At 46.5% G+C, this 18,709-nt stretch overlaps 1 protein-coding gene across 1 annotated transcript in view; it reads left to right on the plus strand.

Moving 5' to 3' along the window:
• Nucleotides 1–355: 355 nt before the first annotated feature.
• NPC1 (NPC intracellular cholesterol transporter 1) overlaps nucleotides 356–18,709 on the plus strand; it is a 49,309-nt gene continuing 30,955 nt past the window's right edge. Inside the window, exons 1-4 of the mRNA XM_044244395.1 lie at nucleotides 356–543; nucleotides 682–1,279; nucleotides 15,963–16,085; nucleotides 17,432–17,538. Of these exons, the coding sequence (XP_044100330.1) occupies nucleotides 356–543; nucleotides 682–1,279; nucleotides 15,963–16,085; nucleotides 17,432–17,538 (1,016 nt within the window). The remainder of the gene's footprint in view (nucleotides 544–681; nucleotides 1,280–15,962; nucleotides 16,086–17,431; nucleotides 17,539–18,709) is intronic.

An 18,709-nucleotide genomic window follows, 5' to 3' on the forward strand; every position in this document is an offset into this window, starting at 1 on the left:
ACGCTGGGACTATCCCCTGCATCACGGTCCCTCCTAGGACTGGGTTTGATCATTGTTACAGATGGATATTTAGTCTTTTCATTGTAAACTGGCTTCCACCTTGGGAAAAGAGATCCTTACTTACCTTTCCTTAACTTCAAAATGATAAGGACTGAGGCTTTTGAGCGATCTCAATGATGGAAATCTGAGGGACAGTGTTACTAAAAATGCATATAATAAAAAATAAGCTCCAGAGCAAAACAAAATATGTGCAAGGCTCAAAACTGAAGACGCTTCTTTGTCTTTGTGTTACCCGACTTCACCTGGAAATTAAGAACGTAGTCTGGTCCCGCCTCTGGGTCAACCTTGCGGTAAGATGGGGGGGGGTCAGTTGGGGTGGGGGTCTCCTCCCACCGACTGGTCCAAAGCGACGCTACGCGCAGCTCCGCCAGAGGGTGGCGCAGTTCCAGCACTTTTGCAAGCGTCGCCCGCGAGGTCACCCAGCGGAGATTGGTTGGCTCGGGAGCACCGCCCACCGCCACGCTCCGCCCCTCGCGCTCCGAGGTGAGCACACGGTCAGGCCACCGCTCGGGGCGTAACTGAATCCCGGGCACGGATTCCTTTTTGGCTGCGGAGTCTGGGGCGGAGAATTCGCTCGGAGTGCTAACCCGGGCCGAAATCAATACCTACTCCGCTGAGGAGTGGGATCGGAATTGGGAAAACAATCTCCAAGCGCTCCCATTTGCTAAAAACCCTCTCGCCCACCGTCCCTCGTCCGGGAAAGACAAAAAGGGGAAAAAGAGTTAAAACATCAAAGCCACACACTTTCGGCACAACTCCAGCAATATCCTCCCAGCCGGACTCCAGAAGTTCGGCTGTCCCAGTCTGGGATCCCTACCGTAAGTCGCACCCCCAAAACCGCAGGGCCGCAAAACGCAGAGTTGACCCTGCAGAGGAAGCCCCGCCAAAGGGGCGCTGCCCAGTCAGGCCCCGCCCCCGCCCCTCCCCGCCTTCCCCGGGTCGGCCCCGCCCCAGAACGGGTCCCGGGCGTCCCGTCGGCGGCACCGCCCAGAAAGGGGAGGAGCCGACGACGCCTTCCTCTTTCCTGCTCTACGCTCGTAGTCAGCCGCCAGCGTCTGCTCCCTCCCTAGGCTGGCACGGCATCATGAGGCAGCCCTGCGCGCCGAGCCGGGGCGAGCCCAGCCGAGTACCGCCGCTGTCCGCAGCCCGGCACCGCGGCAGCATGACCGCGCGCGGCCCAGCGCTCGGCCTCCTCCTGCTGCTGCTCTGTCCCGCGCAGGTGAGCGGAGGTCCGCGACCCGCGAGGGCTCTGGGGGGACGAGGCGGGGGCGCGAGGCGGCGAGGGCCGGCGCGGGTCCAGCTGGTCCTGGGGAAGTTGGTTCAGCGATGGAGCCCCTGGCGCACCCCTACCCCCACCCCTGCTCCGGGTTTTTTCCCTGGCCGCGCACTCTTCTTTCTGGTCTGGAAGAGGTGGCAACTGGAAACAGCCTGCTTGATCTCTGGAGCTCATTCCAGCTGCGCTCACCTAATTTCTGGGTTTAGGATGTGCAATCACGGGGAAGGACGAAAGCTGGTACAGAGGAGGAGGGATCCTGTTTATTTAATCTGCCTGTAAAAAAAAAAAATCCGGCTACAAGCGCACGAACTCTTTCTGAATTTGTTTAGAATATTCTACCCCTTTATTTCCCCTTCTTCTCTCTTGGATATGGTGGGGGCGGGGGTGTGAGGGTAAAGAAGGGAAACAAATTGCCAAGTACCAAATTGAAACAGTCCTGAGTAACTCAGCTTGGTTTTATTGACAGCGTGAGTTACTTGTCATTAACTCTCTTTTACAATTTAGAAACTGGGACCCAGCAGAGGGTAATTGAGTTTCTCCTTGTCACAGCATTAGCTAGCTACAGAATGGGGCCTAGAGCTCAGTGGCCCAACTCCCTGGGTCAGCTTTTCCTTGGTTCAAGTAACCTAGGGCATGAATGCCTCGCTGCTGTTTATTGTTATTACATGTTTCAGGTGCACAGCTTTGTAATTTAACATCTGTGTACACTGCAGAGTTATCACAGTCTACTTACTATTCATCACCATACAGTCTACTTACTTTTCATCACCATACAGTTGACCCTTCACCTATTTTGCCCATTCCCCAACCCCCTTCCCCTCTAGTCTGTTACTGGATCTGTGAGTTTGGTTTGGTTTGGTTTGGTTTGTTAGATTCCACATATCAGTGAAATCACCTGTATTTGTCTTTCTCTAGCTGACTTATTTTACTTAGCATAATCCCCTCAAGGTCCATCCGTGTTGTTGCAAATAGCAAGATCTCATTTTTTTTTTTTAATAGCTGATTGGTATTCCATTGTATAAATAAATATATCACATCTTTATTCATTCATCTGTCAGTGGACATTTAGGTTGTTTACGTACCTTGATTACTGTGAATAATGCTGCTGTGAATGTAGGGGTGCATAAATCTTTTCAAATTAGTGTTTTCATTTTCTTCGTGTAACTGTTCAGGGGTAGAATATCTAGGTCATAAGGTATTTCTATTCTTAATGTTTTGAGGAATCACATAGTCTTTTCCACCATGGTTGTACCAATTTACAGTCCCACCAACAGTATACAAGTGCTTCCCTTTCTCCACACCCTCACCAACTCTCGTCATTTCTTGTCTCTTTGATAATATCCATTGTAACAGGTGCAGGGTGATCCCTCATTGTGATTTTGATTTGCATTTCCCTAATAGTGCTCTTGAGCATGAGCATCTTTTCACGTAGCTATTGTATGTCTTGTGTGCTATCTGTATGTCTTTGAGGAAATGTCTGTTCAGATCTTCTGCCCGTTTTTTAATTGGGTTGTTTTTTTGTTGGTGATGTTGAGTTGTATGGTTCTTTATATATTTTTGGATATCAACCCTTTATCAGGTATATGGTTTGCAAATATGTTCTTTTCAGTAGGTTGTTTTTTCATTTTGATATTAGTTTTCTTTGCTGGGGAGAAGCTTTTCAGTTTGGTATAGTCCCACTTCTTTTTTTTTTTTTTTTTTTTTCATTTCTCTTGTTTTTGGAGTCAGTTCCACTAAGACTGATGTCCAGAAGATTAACACCTGTTTTCTTCTAGGAATCTTATAGTTTCAGGTCTTCTAGTCAAGTCTTTAGTACACTTTGAATGTAAGAGAGTCGTCCAGTTTGCCCAACATGTTATTGAAAAGACTGTCCTTTCTCTATCATATGTTCTTGGCTCATTTGTTGTAGATTAATTGTCCATACCTGTGTGGGTTTATTTCTGGACTCTCAATTCTATTCCATTGATCTGTGTATCTTTTCTTATACCAATACCGTGCTACTTTGATTACTATAGCTTTGTAACATAGTTTGAAATGAGGGAGTGTGAGATCTCCTGCCTTGTTCTTCTAAGATTCTTTTGGCTTTGTGGTTCCACATAAATTTTAGAATTATCTGTTCCTGTTCTGAAGTGTGCCTTTGGAATTTTGATGGGCATTTTACTGAATCTGTAGATTGCTTTAGGTGATATGGACATTTTAACAGTATTCTTCCAATTCATGAGCACAGAATTGTCTTTCCATTTCTTTGTGTCTTCTTCAGTTTCTTACATCAGTGTCTTACAGTTTTCACCTTGTTGGCTAAATTTATTCCAGATTTTTTTTTCTTTTTGATGTAATTGGAAATGGAATTACTTTCTTAATTTCTCTTTATGATGCTTCATTGGTGGTGTGGGGAAACGCCACAGATTTTTATGTAGTGATTTTGTATCCTGTGATTTTCCTGAATTCATGTATCATATCATCTGCAAATTGTGACAGTTTAACTTTTTCCTTTCTGATTTGGATGCCTTAATTTATTTTGCCTAATTGCCATGGCTATGACTTCTAATACTATGTTGAACAAAAGGGATAAGAATAGGTATCCTGTTCTCTGATGAAGAACTTTCAGCTTTTCCCCATTGAGTATGATCTTAGCTGTAGGATTGTCATGATGGCCTTTATTACGCTGAGGTGTGTTCCTTCTATATCCACTTTGTTGAGATTATCCATCATAAGTGAATGTTGAATTTTGTCAACTGCTTTTTCTGCATTTATCAAGATGATCATATAATTTTTATCTGTTATCTTTTTGATGTGAGGTATCACACTGATTGAGGTACAGATGTTGAACCATCCTTGAATCCATAGGATCAGTCCCACTTGATCATTGCATGTGATCCTTTTAATGTATTATTGGATTTGGTGTGGTAATATTTGGTTGAGGATTTTTGCAACTGTGTTCATAAAGGATACTGGACTGTAATTTTTTCTTTCTTTCTTCTTTTTTTTTTTAATAACACTCTGGTCTGGTTTTGGTACACAGGTGATGCTGGCCTCATAAAATGTGTTTGGAAACTTTTCCTCCTCTTCAGTATTTTGGAAGACTTTGAATATAGGTATTAAACCTTTTAATGTTTGGTGGAATTTGCCAGTGAAGCCTTCTGGTTGGTCCCTGAACTTTTGTTTGTTGGGCAGTTTTTTGATTACTGAAGGAGACTTCCTTACTAGTAATCACTCTTTTTATATTTCCTATTTCTTCATCATTCAGTCTTGCAAGTTTGTGTATTTCTAGGAATTCCTCTATTTCTTTTAGGTTATCCAGTTTGTTGGTTTGTAATTTTTTCATAGTAGTCTCTTATGATCCTTTGTATTTCTGTGATCTTAGTTGTCACTTCTCTTCATTTTTTATTTTGAGCCCTCTCTCTTTTTCCCTAGTCACAGACTGAAAGTGAAGAGATGGAAAAAACATGCCATACAAATGGAAATGGAAAGATTACTGAAGTAGCTATACTCATATCAGACAAAATAGACTTTAGAGCAAAGATTGTAGTAAGAGACAAAGGAAGGCATTCATTACGTAATGATAAAGAGGTCCATCCAGCAAGAAGATACAACATTTATAAAGATACGTGCACCCAACATTGGAGCACCAAAATATATAAAACACATATTAAAAGACTTAAAGGGAGAAGTTGAAAGCAATAGTAGTAGGAGAATTTAATAGCCCACTTTCATCAATGGATGAAAAATCAATAAGGAAACATCAGTGTTAAATGACACAATAGACCAGGGGGTCTTAATGGATATTGACAGCACTCCCTCTAAAAGCAGCAGAATACACATTTTCCTCTAGTGTACATGGAACATTCTGTAGGATCAATCACATGTCGGGTCACAAAACAAGTCTCAATAAATTCAAGAAGGTCGAAATCCTACCAAGCTCTTTTCTGACCACTTTATATGAAATGACAAATTAATTACAAGAGGAAACCCCACAAAAATGAGGAGATTAAACTACATGCTACTGATCAACCAGTGGGTCATTGAAGAAAATCAAAGGAGAAATTAAAAAATACCTAGAGACAAATTAAAACAGAAATATGACCTACTGATATATATGGGATGCAGCAAAAGCAGTTCTTAGAGCAAAGTTCATAGCAATACAGCCTACTTCAAGGGAGAAGAAAAATCTCAAATAATGTAACTGTAACTTTATACTGAAAGGAACTAGAAAAAGAAGAAACAAGGCCCCAAATTAGTAGAAGGAAGGGAATAAAAAGATCAGAACAGAAATAAGTGAATTAGAGAAACTGAAAAGACAAGAGAAAGGATCAATGAAATTAAGAGCCGGCTCTTTGTACAGAGAAAATTGACAAACCCTTAGCTGCATTCACTGCTCTTTCTGCGTCTGCAGTTTTCTCCTTTAAAACCAGAGTTGGGGGATAAAGTCTAAGGATACAGCGCTGATTAAACCAGATGAGGACGCAGGATTGGAGCTCTGGGATTCTGTCCTTGTGCCCACTCCTGTACATGTCAGTGAGGAGGAGGTAGTAAAGCAGATTCGGGGCTTTCCCTGGATTAGGAAAACTTCTCCTTAAATTTCTGGGTAGTTCTTAGAAGCAGGTAGGTTTTGCTGACCCAGGAAGGGTCCAAGAGCCAAGAGAAGAGCTGTGGCTCCCTCCTCTCTGTATGTAGAGGGGATCCCCAACTGTGTGGGTTTGTGGGAGGGCACATCTCATTGGGAGGCGAGGCAGAGGAGCAGGGGGTGGTTTGGAATGGGGTCAGTGAGTAGATGACTCACTAGCTCTTGCTGTGGGCCTTTTACTCTGTCAAGCCTCAGGGTTTTGTTTTTGTTTTGAAGACTAAGAATACCATGTAGGATTATTGGGGTTATTAGGTAACATGATCTATGGAGAGACCTTACCACTGTAGTAAAACTCAAGAAGCAGGAGCAATTCTGTGCCTTAAAGAAAATACAGCTCTTCAGTTTGCCTCGAGTTTTAGGTCAGGATCTGGTAGACGGGCTTTACACTGGTAAGTAGCTTTAACGTGCCTCTGAAATCCTTTCACCTCAAGATAATATCCAAGACTGATGGCCAATGAGTGCCTCTCCTCCTAGGGCTTTTTAGATAGGTCAGAGGTTCATCATGAGTCACTTGCAAAATGCCTGGGAAGGTCAGTAAATCTTAACTGGAAATATACCTTTGTTATATTACAAATTAATTCCCTTGCATGGGCAGAGGCTCCCAGTACCCCTGAATAGACTGGAGGTGGTTGGTGGGTGGGGTGTGGGGGGGGTTCTGCTTTTAGAATTCTTACAGGGACAGCACCTTGTCTGGGGTGAGCCTGGGCACTCAGGAAGTTCTGTCACAGAATTAACAGACCTAACTGTCCTTTGTAAGGTCTGATAGACATTTTGGGGGGGATTTTTGCCTTTCTTAATTTTTAGTTCTTACAGATGATGAAAGAACATGAAACTGCATGGTTTGTAAACCTTCTGGTCATCCAAATAACGTGTGTGGTTTTGAGAAATCGTGTGTCTCTCTCCTGTCTGTAATTTTTACAGGTGTTTTCTTGAGGAACTTGGGACATAGGGAGGTATGGGTAGGACTTAAGCCATTAAAATGATTTTTCCTGAAGAGATCAGCAGTGGTTTAATCTCTTGACCCAAGAGCATTGAAGAAAATCTACATTCACCCCAATTTCAGATGGTTACTTTTTCCCAGTCTCTCCTACTCCTTGTTTGATGCTGCGCTCAGATACCTTATTAACATAAGTAATCAAGGGAAAATGAGGTTTTTATTTTAGCGAGTGGGCAGAAAGAAAAAGACTTGCTGAATGGGTCTTTGTATTGCTTCAGTGTTTGTCATATTACCCAGAACAAAGAATCCCTCTGGGGTGAAGACAGTATGCTCTCTTTTTCCTGGGTAACCCTTCCCCACCCTCCACTCCTCCCCAAAGGGAGGCTTTTCAGGGTGTTTTAAGGAGGACACGTTATCTACTGCAGAAGCCAGGGTTAGACCATCTCTAATCTGATCGTGGGTGCCCCTTTCTGCCCTGTCACCTGTAGTTCTGTGAAAGGCATCAGCTCTCCAGCCAAATAAACTACTTGCTGTCGAAATCCTGCCCATCTTCCAAGGCCCAGTTCAAATGCTGCATTATCCGTGAGATTTGTTATCCTGTCCCCCAGCTAGAAGTCCTTCTCTCTGAGCCTCTCAATCTGTGTTTACACTGCAGCAGCAGCCTTTACCTGGGTGTTGGTCTGGACTTTTCCTCTCACCAAGAGCAATCTTGGGCGAACCAGTGATCCCCTAGAGCCTCTGTCTTCTTCCTCTGTAAAATCGGGTTAACATCTATGCCTACTTCTTACGGTTCTCATGGAAAGAGAGCAAAATATTGCTTGCATTGAAGTAGTAGATTGTAGGCTCCTTGAGAGCAAGGACTGTATTTTACCATTTCCAGTATGGCCAAGAGTCTCTTTTCTGAGTCACTGGGTCATTTGGCCTTCGTGGGTTTAGGTGTAGGGATAAGATAGAAGGATTCAGAGGTGGTAGAAACCAGAATTGCATGGCTTTCTGGGTGATAATCAGTAATCAACTGTGGCCCAACAAAATTTCTTTGCTTGGACTCTGCCTCTTATTTTCAGTGTTTGGAATATTTGCTTTGGCAAGAAAACTGAGGGGGAAAAAAGAAGAAAAACTGTTTCTCATTTGTTTTGTGTTTTATATTTGACCCAAGCCTGTTTCTGATGCAAGTGTGCTATTGGGGGACTTGAGAGGGGAATTTTAAAATTTGTTCTTTATCTTCTTATTGTCCCTTAGGCCAGAGGAACTCAAAGTTCCTGTCATTCACTAGTTTCATAAATGTAAAGTGGTTGCTATGGGCACAGTGTAGATACAAAAGTAGACCCTGTACGGAAGGCAGTCCATAAACTGTGTAAACGTTGGTAGCCTCTGCCCTTGGCTTGTTCACAGTTGACTGGAAGAAGGGGGGATACATAAAATTACAATATGATGCAAAGTGTAGTCTAACAAAGGGAAGAACAAAATGTTATGGGCAGGCAGTTTTTGAACTGACCTTTGAAGGGTAAATTAATGCTTAACCAGGTAGACAAAAGGGAAACCGGAGAAAATAGGGGGGGAGTTATCTAGCTGTTACGAAAAACCAATCAATTTGGTATGTAAGTTAACTCAAAACTTTTTCAAAACGATGTTTTAGATTGCAAGAAACTAAAAAAAGAGTTACCTAATTTGTGTGTAGTACTCCATTGCAAGGACACTCTGGTCTCGTTTTAACATTCCAGGACCCCTCTAAAACACATGGGATGCTGTGTTTCCTGCTTTGCAGGAAATTACAGATACTAAGGATCAAGTGGTGTCCCAAAGTCACATAGCTAGTAAATGGTGGACTAAGGGCTTGAACCACGGTCTTCTGACTTGTCCTCTAAATGTATTCAAAATCTTGCTACCAGATTCTTCATGTTTAGCAGGCAAAATTGAATGAGTGTTCAGCAGCTGTTCCAGATGGCCAATAGGGCATCTCCGTCAGGGCTTGCTCCTAGCTCCATTCTGGCTTCTCCAAAAACCACTGATGAATCAGGGATCGTTTTATCCTGCTGGCCTGTCCCTTTGTTCACCTGCCACACTGTGTGAACATTCCATAGGAAAAGACCTGTGGATGGTATACACTCCCATCAACCTTCATGGTTTTGTTTTAGTTTGTGGCTTTGGATTATTTTTCAGTGGGTGCAAATGTCTAATACCAACTAGTAGTATGACCTTGGGCAAGTCCCTTCAACTGCAAGCTGGAGGGCTAATTTGAAAAGTGAAGATGAGCCAAGTCCATCTAACTAAAAAATGTATGAAGGAAACACCCATTTATAGGTATGCCTGGTGCTCTCACAGAGTATCCTTTGTTGTGTGGATCTGTTCACCCCAGGGTAGCTGTGAAACAGAGATCCAGAGATTTCCATCAATGGAAGTCATACCAGACCAGCCTCTACCCCAGATGTGCTGCCATATTTGTTTAGTCTGCCTCCCTGACTCCAGGGAAATGGCAGGCAGCTTACTCTCTGGGTAGGATGCTCCTTGTCTCTCCCTCTATCCCATCCTGCATTGTCCTGACCGGCCAGGCCAGCCTCTCTGCTCCCTTCATAGGCCTCTCCCTACCCCTGACCTGACCCATCTTGCTGGCACTGGAGCTGGTGTGGCTCCAGGTTCTGCTGTGAGCTCTGCCCATCCAGGACAGTGGCAGAAGGGATAGGACCCGGGCCCGCACTCTGCCTGCCGAGCGGTGGCCAGCGCAGGCTTCCAACTGAGGATGCTCAGCAGTAACCAATGTGACTTGACAGCTGCCTAGAGTCGTCCGTAGGAAGATGTAAATAGTACCATTATTCCTACAGGTGAACACGTTTGTTCCCAGAGGGACGCTCTGTATGACACTCTGAGGTGACATCCGTACAGACAGAGCTGGAGCAGCTGGGGAGTGGGGCCTGGGGACAGGATAGAGAATGTTTAATTTACTTGGCCTTCCAAATCTTCATTCTCGTTACTGCTTTTGTCACTTAGGAGCCACGTGACCTCAGAGAGCCCTCCCTGAGCCTCCATTTCCTTACCTGTAAAATGCTGCCCTACTATGCTAGAGGGTATCTGAGAAGTAGGCAAGGTGGGAAGGAAGGAATCCCCTTACTTTGTGTCTAGCACGCGGCCGATGTTCATGAAGCGTTTTCTGATGAGTTTGTTAGTCCTTGAGATTTACTGCGGCCGCCTGGAGTGCAGTACTCTGCTGCCGGTGTCCATAGCCTCTCCCCATAATCCATGTGCTTCTGTAGAGCTCCCCGTCAGGGTCTGTTTAGCCATTGCTGTAGTGGCTGACATGTAGCAGAAGGGACTTTTTTTTTTTTTTTTAACTTGCTGCACCCCTGTTATTACTGCAAGAAACTTCCCTGGCCAGTCGCGTACCCGATGGCTAAGCTCCGGAGCATGTTGTGAAATAGTCATCTGACCTGACCTTTGCAAGCAGACTCAGTCTAGCCGTGTAACTCCCGAATTCGGGTGGAGAGCCAGAGCAAGCAGTGGTTCTCATTTCTGAACTGCTTACGTCATCTGTTTGAACTCCTTCAGCTCATGGCGAGACTTGACGGTTCCTGCCTCGGGAAGCGCAGGGGCAGATACTGCAGAGAGTCTCTGAGGAAACACAGCAGCCGGGCTCCGTGCCTGATGATGCTGCCATCTTCCTAGGGAGTCCACACGAGAGCCGGAAACGGCCCTCGGAACCTCTCTCCCCACATACCCGGCGTTGAATGAATTCTCGTGAATTCTGCTTCATCCCACGGCAGGAGCCCACAGGTTCGGCCTGGCCAGCGCCTGTCATTGTGAATAAAGTTTGCTCCCTGCCTCCTACACCCATCACTTGCCTGGCGTCTGGGCTTGTTTTTGAGCTACAACAGGTTCGTTGAGTATCCTCCGCAAAGACCTTTCGGCCCGTGAGCCTACGATATTTCCTGTTTGGCCCTCTACGAGAAAGAGCCCGATGGATACGGTGGGGCAGTTGGGTTGAGCCGAAAGCCAGCCTGTGCAGGGTTGTTGAGGCTTATTTGTGAAAAAGCTGTTTCAAAGTGACTTTCACTTGTCTGTCTCTACTGGTTACCTGTTGGGAGGAATTAAAAGCCTACAAGACCCAGATCTAATACAGTAGCATTGGCTGTATCTGAGAAGGGGGTGCTTACTTGGCATATACCTGTGAGGTTGCAGATTTATGATGAGCAGGGATGGAGTCCATAAGGAGAGGAGGACATAAATCCCACAGTTGTTTATTTTTAACATTTTAGGAATCGGTAAAATTTTAAAATGCTCAGTAAGATGGTTCTTGTGGTTATAAATAGCTCTGTATGCCTGGTCGGTGTCCACGAGACCTACTGTGAAGAATCATTACCCTTTGGGTTCGGATCTCTGGGCCCGGAGCGCCGCCTTAACGAGACGTGTCACGTGGCTGTCAGACCCGGAGTTTCTGATTCTGTTTGCCCTGGAGGTCGGTCATGCTTCTCTGCTGCGTCTGAATGTGGTGACTGACAGCGTGCTTGCTCTCTGCAGTCCTTGCCAGTGGGCTTTTCTCCCATGTGAAGGACGTCTGAGCTCATGTCTCCTGGCGAAACACACAGGGTATGAAACGGACAACTTTTAGGTGGACAGCTCAGTGACCCGAAGGACGGCCGGTTCGTGCAGCCACCGGCCGTCTCCAGCCGTGAGCTCAGGTTTGGTCAGACGCGCTTTGGGCCCCGGCAGACCACAGACATTGCTAGGTTTGTTTCCACGTTGCTTCCCCAAGTGGGCTTTGCGGATGTGAAGTCAGCAGCAGGCATTCTCGAAGCCTAGTAAAGGCAGTGTTCAGCCACACCTCACTTTTGAAAAGCAGGTGCTTTGCCTAGAAAGGAGGCATGTGCTGTGTGTGCGAGCTGCTGGTTGCACGGTGCATTCTTGCTCTGAGCGCCAGCTCATGCTGCCTGGGCATCCCGAGGATGCTAAGGTGCACCTGTCATCTTGGCCTATAAAGTCCTGACCACCGGCTCTGCGGTGGCCATTTGGAGACTGGAAATCCAGTCATCCCAACGCCAGCTAGGGTCTTGGTGAGATGAGAGATGAGCGTGGCCCAGCCAGGGGTGACTCTGGGAGGAGCCTGTGGCATAAGGAACTCTGGCTTCCGGAACAGCCAGGAAGCAGCCAGGACTTGGGTGGGGTCTGGCTTGGCCATTTTTAGGTGTGGCCTCAGATGAGTCACTCTACCTGTGTAACCCGCAGTTTGCTCTTCTGTACAAGGGTGTTGCTCCAGTACCAGCCCCCCAGATCTGAGGATTGAGGGATCCAGTGCCTGGATGCTGGGAGAGGCGGCCACATACCTTCCAGGGAGCCACTGGACCAGTGGAGCTCAGGGAGGGGAGGGGCTGTGCTTGCCTGGGTCCCACAGGCCCACCAGGACCCCAGGGGAGGTGGTGGTCAAGGAGTGGCCTTGGTGGGTAGCAGGAGCATGGGGAGTGTCGGGGAAGGAGGCACAAAGGCACAGGAATGGGCCAGTCCCCCTCAGTGTGGGACAGAAGGTATGGAGGGGTGGGACATGAGCGTGCACACCGGAGTCAGGTGGGGCAGCTGGCGCTTGTCTCACAGGCCTCAGGAAGGTGTCGGAGCATCAGAAAGCTATGGCACCCCAGCTCAGGAAGAGCCCAGCTGGTGGCTGTGTAGGAGGTGGTAGGGGTGGGTGGGCGGTGGCCCACAGGGGAGGAGTGCACAGGGGAACAAAGGGTGGCTGTGGGCTCAGCAGGGAAAGGGTACCTGCACTGGGAGCTTCCCCAGGAGGAGAGATTGGCAGTGGAGGAAGGACTGGTTTCCTTTGGAAGCCTGGGATTGTGGGGCAGGTCACGAGAAGTGCAGCTGGAGAGGCATCGGGGTCGTTTGACCAAGAGGGAGGGTGAAATAGGAGCGGTGTTTATCGGTAGGAGCAGGCGAAAGGATGCACAGGGATGCACGAAGAGATGAAGTTTAGAAGGTAGAAGAGAGGGTCAGGTGGTGGAGGCCCCTGAGGAGGCTGAGAAATGCCGGACTAGCTGGTTTTCAGGTTTTCAGCCCATGGTGATCAGAGGGAGGGGAGGCGAGAGAGAGCTGAGGGGGGAAAGGAGGGCTTCCCACCAGCACAGCTGTGCAAGTGAGTGCACCCATGCCTGTGCCTCGTGCAAGGTAGGGCAGGGAGGCGTGTGGTGCTAGACTGAGGACCTAAGTTATGCAGTTGATTACACTTTATTCAGAGTCTCTTTCTGCAACTAGAACGTTCTGGTTTGAATTGTGACTCTGCCACTCTTACACGAATCAGCTTCTCTGTGCCTCCCATTTCCTCATCTGTAAAATGGGTATGATAGCACCTCTGTCATCAGCTTGTTCATCAGGATTAATTGCATTAATATATGAAGAGCAGTGCAACAGGGCCTAACACATAAACAGATGGCTTGTAAGTGGCTTTGGGCCCCACCGGGTTGGGGATGCTTCTAGAGGCAACACAACCTTGGGAAGCAAACCTAGAAGGATTGAGTCAAGCACAATTTTCCTGAGCCCAAAGAAATGTCAGGTGTTTTACTTCAGGTCTTTAGGTCCTTTACTGAGGTCCCAGCAGTTAGAAGACGGTAATCATTCCTTGCGTTGGATTGTATAGTGCTTTTGAGTTTACCAAGTACTTCCACATATAGTCCCGTATCTGATCTTTGCAGCAAACCTGTGAGATTGGCAGCCGTTATGAGCCATTCGCTGGGAGCAGAACTGCTGGGCCCAGGCCGGGGACCCGCCCCACATACCATCAGGCTCAGCGTGCATGCTGATTAAGAGCCTCCCTGGTTCTGAGGATCAGAACCTGGGGCTCCTGACCTTCCCCCACTCCCTTGTCCCACCTCTATTTTGCCAGACTGTGGAAACTTCGCGTTGAAACAAGAGCTATGGGTTATAAAGGATGACTGCGAACCACAGTGCCCTGGGCCTTTATTTTCTTCCATAGTGCTGAACGCTGAGGAAAGGGAACCGAGACTCCACACCCGCCTCCCATTAGTCATGCCAGAGTTGTGGTTTGTTGACTGGGTTTCTGTCACTCCGGTGGGTGACTTGCCAGAGTGCCCCAGGCCTGGGCCTGCTTGCCCGTTGGGTCTGTTGAGCATTCTGCCAGGTCTGGGGGTGAGGGGCCACTTGTATGTAAATGTCAGTCTCAGCAGTTATGCCACCTTCTTTGCAAAAAAGGCAAAAAGCCTTTTCAGATGTCAGTAGATGGATAATTTCCTTTTAATTGTAAAACTGGAGTTTGGGAAAAAGCAGTACTTTCCCTGGAATCACTAGGTTCGTGGCCTAATTGCTGCAATTCTTTTTAAATCAAAATGGTGGTGGAATTTTGCAACTTCTAGGCAGAGGTTTGATATGTGGCATTGTTGAATACTTGTCACTTCCTCCTTTGTATAATTTCCCTTCCTTGTGGGTAAACATATAACTTTTAATGAGTCCTGATAGGTGTAAGTGTCTGTTTTAAAATATCTGGAGGGGCGCCTGGGTGGCTCAGTGGGTTAAGCCTCTGCATTCGGCTCAGGTCATGATCCCAGGGTGCTGGGATCGAGCCCCCCGTCGGGCTCTCTCCTCTGCAGGGAGCCTGCTTCCTCCTCTCTCTCTGCCTGCCTCTCTGCCCACTTGTGATATCTGTCTGTCAAATAAATAAATAAAATCTTTTAAAAATAAAATAAAATATCTGGAGAATGAGAGGCACTGGGTGGCTTACTCGGTTAGGCATCTGACTCGGTTTCGGCTTGGGTTGTGATCTCAGCGTCTTGGGATGGAGGCCTACAGCAGACTCCACAGTCAGCTGGGAGTCTGCTTGGGATTCTCTTCCTCTCCCTCTGACCTTCCTGCGCTTATGCACTCTCTCTCAAATAAATAAATAAATCTTAACATATCTGAAGAATGAATTAAGTCTTTCTGAGCCCTTTGATTCCCCTGCACATACACACCCCAGCCTCCTGTGAGCTGTTTTTTTTTTTTTTCATGTTTTTAGCATTTCAGGAGCCCATGGCAAGATTTGTATCTTGATGCCAGAGACCAGCAAATAGACTGACCTCCTTGCCTATGTGTGGGTCATATGCCACTGATGCTGGAGAGAATTCACTCTGTTACTTCTATTCAGATTTTTTTTAATGGCTTTTCTGTGAGGTGTCCTGGGAGTCATGGTTGCTTCTGGATAGCTTTTGTTTCCCTGTGGGACAGATGACTGCAAGCCTGTGCAGGCCTGTGGCCCTGGTCAGCGTGGCCAAGCTCGCTGACATGCTGATTCACGCTGCACCCTCCTCCCCTTCCCAGCTTTCTGACAGCCTTGTGACTCTCACATGGGGAATATGAGTGGCCCTTGAGAAACCTCCATGGAAGAGTTGAACATTTTTCTTTGAAGATTGCTGAGGTGGTTTTCCTTAAAGTTAGCACATGCCTTGCTTTCTCCTTAAATCTTGAGGACAAGATGTTTATTCTCATTCTTTCTTAGGTTTTGTTGGTGTTCTGGGTTTTGCTTTTCATGTTACTCATGATGTTCTGATACTATTTAACCTAAATATATGTGGAAATGTTCCTTTGTTATTTGGAGCTAGTTTCACATGCAGATGTGCAAAAATAGGGCCTTAATAATTGCAGACTCACATACTATCTTGCTTTTTTTCCTCTACACGGATTTTTAGTGATCTTTCAGGACGTATAGCTTCCTTTCATCAACAAATTAGCAGGAAGTAGAAATCATGTAAATAATGTCTAGGACCTCCTTGACTGACTGTCTTGATAAGCCCATTGTGGGCATCTGGTCTATTTTAATTATTTTTCAAAACATTAACTACCGGGGTGCCTGGGTGGCTCAGTGGGTTAAAGCCTCTGCTTTCAGCTCAGGTCATGATCCCAGGGTCCTGGGGTCATGTGATCTCTGTCAAATAAATTTTTTTTAAAAATTTAAAAAAAAATAGCATTAACTACCAGTGCCTCTTGCTGCCACTTCAATTTATGGGTAACGTTGGAAGGTTCTGTACTGGTGTTTCGCTGTTGAAATTTCCCTTAGCCTTTGAGACCCTGATGGATGGAGTTTTGTGTCGACTCTGTAGGTGTTGGCACAGTCCTGTGTGTGGTATGGAGAGTGTGGAATTGCATCTGGAGACAAGAGATACAACTGCCAATATTCGGGGCCACCAAAACCCTTGCCGAAGGACGGGTATGACTTAATGCAGGTAAGTTTGCTGTCGGTGGCACTGGGAACACAAGATGCTAATCGGAGATCCTCTGTAATTATCCCATAAATATCGGTGGTGGGGTGGGGCTGAAACTAACAGGCTTAAATCTTATCCCAAACGCTTATCTGGGGTGCACCGTGCACAGAAGATAACATAATTCTGGGGTGGAATTTCCCTGGGGCTGACTTTATGCCTTTCTCATCGTTTCCCCACAGCAAGTTACTACTGTGGGACTGACCTTGGTACCTAAGTGTGGCTCTTTGCAGCTTCTTGAAAATGTACTAGAAGTTTGCTTCCCCCCCCCTTGGTTCTTGGGTTTCACGACTCAAATCAGCACGGCCGCAAGGTGGCTATGACTCCTTTGTCCTCCGTTTAGTGATTCCTCCATTTTCCACCCAGAATCTGTGAGCTTTGGTTGCTACCAGGATTCTGTTCTCTGCTGTCCTGCTTACCATTCCTGATACACAGGAACATTAGAGAAGAACTAGAAAAATCCAGGGGATAAGACTGGTTCTAGAGCCTTAAGTAATGTAAAATCAAGTTGACATGGGGCACCAGGCCTCCTCAACCTACACGCTGCTTTCATCAGAATTATGAAAGACATCTGACTTTCCTGGGAATAACCAGTGGAAGTAGTAAATAGCGTTTGGGTTAAACTTAAACATAAAACTTAAGAGATAAAACTGACTGTCAAGGGAGGAGAGTGAGCTTCCAAATAAGAAAAAAATTTGAGGAGTACCTGGGGGGCTCAGTCGGTTTAAGCATCTGCCTTCAGCTCAGGTCATGATCTCAGGGCCTTGGGATCGAGCCCCACATTGGGCTCCCTGCTCAGCAGGGAGTCTGTTCTCACTCCCGCTTGAGCGCTCTCTCTCAAATAAATGAATAAGAATCTTTTAAAAAATATTTTTTTAATATTTCTACTGCCTCTATTTTTGCCACTCCTTCTTTTATAAATAATAACTTTGTTAGACTTTTATTGTTTTAAACATTGTATTTACTTATTTATTTGAGAGAGAGACTGAGAGGGTGCATGCACACAGGTAGGGGGGAGAGGGAGAAACATACTCCCCATTGAGCAGGGAGCCTGAGCCCCAGCCTGACCCGGACTCAATCCCAGTGCCCTGGAATCATGACTTGGGCCCAAGACAGAAGCTTAACTGACTGAGCCACCCAGCTGCCCCCAATTTGAAAGCCTTTTAAAAGAATCCTGTAAGAACTTTGCAGACAGCTATCTTGCTTACCTAATAAAAGGACTGTGTGAATAAAATGGTCTTATTTCATTGAGGAATGTGTATCCTTATTTGACTTTGCTGCTGTGATAACTGTGCTTTCTCACCCAAAAGGAGCTCTGCCCGGGCTTCTTCTTTGACAACGTCAGCGTGTGCTGCGACGTGCAGCAGCTGCGGACCCTGAAGGATAGCTTGCAGCTGCCCCTGCAGTTTCTGTCCAGGTAGGCTGGCCACCCAGCATGCACACAACAATGGGTTTCAAGCGCTTGTTAACCAGGGGCATTCTGATTTCCTCCTAAAAGTTAGTTTTTGTGTTGTTTCAATATAATATATTTTAATAATATAAGTCGTAGCCTTAGGACTTCTCAGAAATCGAGCATAAATTCTTGATAAAGTAAGAGTCACCAGAGTTCATGGTCTTTCCAGTTCCGTGCAGAGCAGAGGCGTGGGCTTCCTCTGAGACGGCCCCATCCCAAGGGGCTTTGCACTGTGAACTGGGTCCTTTCACTCTCGAGCCTCTGGGTGATGTGCGGAGGAGGAGAGGTTCAGGTGGTCCTGCCATGTGTGTGACCAGAGATTCCCCCCTCCACGAGGTCCTCTGCGTGGCTGTCCTCCCCTCCCTGCCCCTGGATGGCACAGGGCTCTCTCCCCCTGCAGTGACTTGAGATGCTAGAGTCCCAGCCATCCTTAGAGCTGGCCTTTGGTACCTGTTAACAGGATTGTTCTGGCAGAGTTGGCTGGTTTTGTCAAAATTAGTCCACTCTCCAGGCCGTTCTCTATGCCCAGGGCTGTGAAAAGGGTTGCATGGTAGATGTTCTTCTTGAAGCTTACTCACTGGTTCTCAAATGTGCAAAAGAGCAAGCTGGTGGGGGGTCTGTAGAACAGCACCTCATGGTATCTTTCTAAATTTTTTACCCTGAAGCACTCTGATAAAGGTGGGTGGGAGGGACATGGGAAGAAGGGAAGCCCTCGTCTGTGCGCATAGCATGGCAGGTGACAGGACAGTTGGCATCCACTGAGGAAACCCTGCTTCTTCCCAGAGGTTTAAGTTGGCAATATGGAGTGGAAAACCACCCCTAAACTGTCCTTTCAGGGCAGCCTACCGTAGAGTAGATCAGAAAGTTGAGAATCTCATCAGTCCAGCACACCCCACAGAAGGCTAAGGGATGTTGATGGAGCGAGGCTGGAGCCCTCATTCAGTCAGAATACATTTATTTAGAACCCCCTCTAGACAGGCGCTACAGACATAAGGATAACCAAGATCAAGAGATAACCAAATGTCCCTCCGGTTGTCAGCTCTCTTTGTAATAGCGAATCATGAGAAGCCTAACATAGGGAATATGGTACAACTATCAAAATCGATGATTGCAGAGATTAAATGTGGTAACATGG

Source organism: Neovison vison, chromosome 3 (genome assembly GCF_020171115.1).
Source record: "Neovison vison isolate M4711 chromosome 3, ASM_NN_V1, whole genome shotgun sequence".
NCBI lineage: Eukaryota > Metazoa > Chordata > Mammalia > Carnivora > Mustelidae > Neogale > Neogale vison.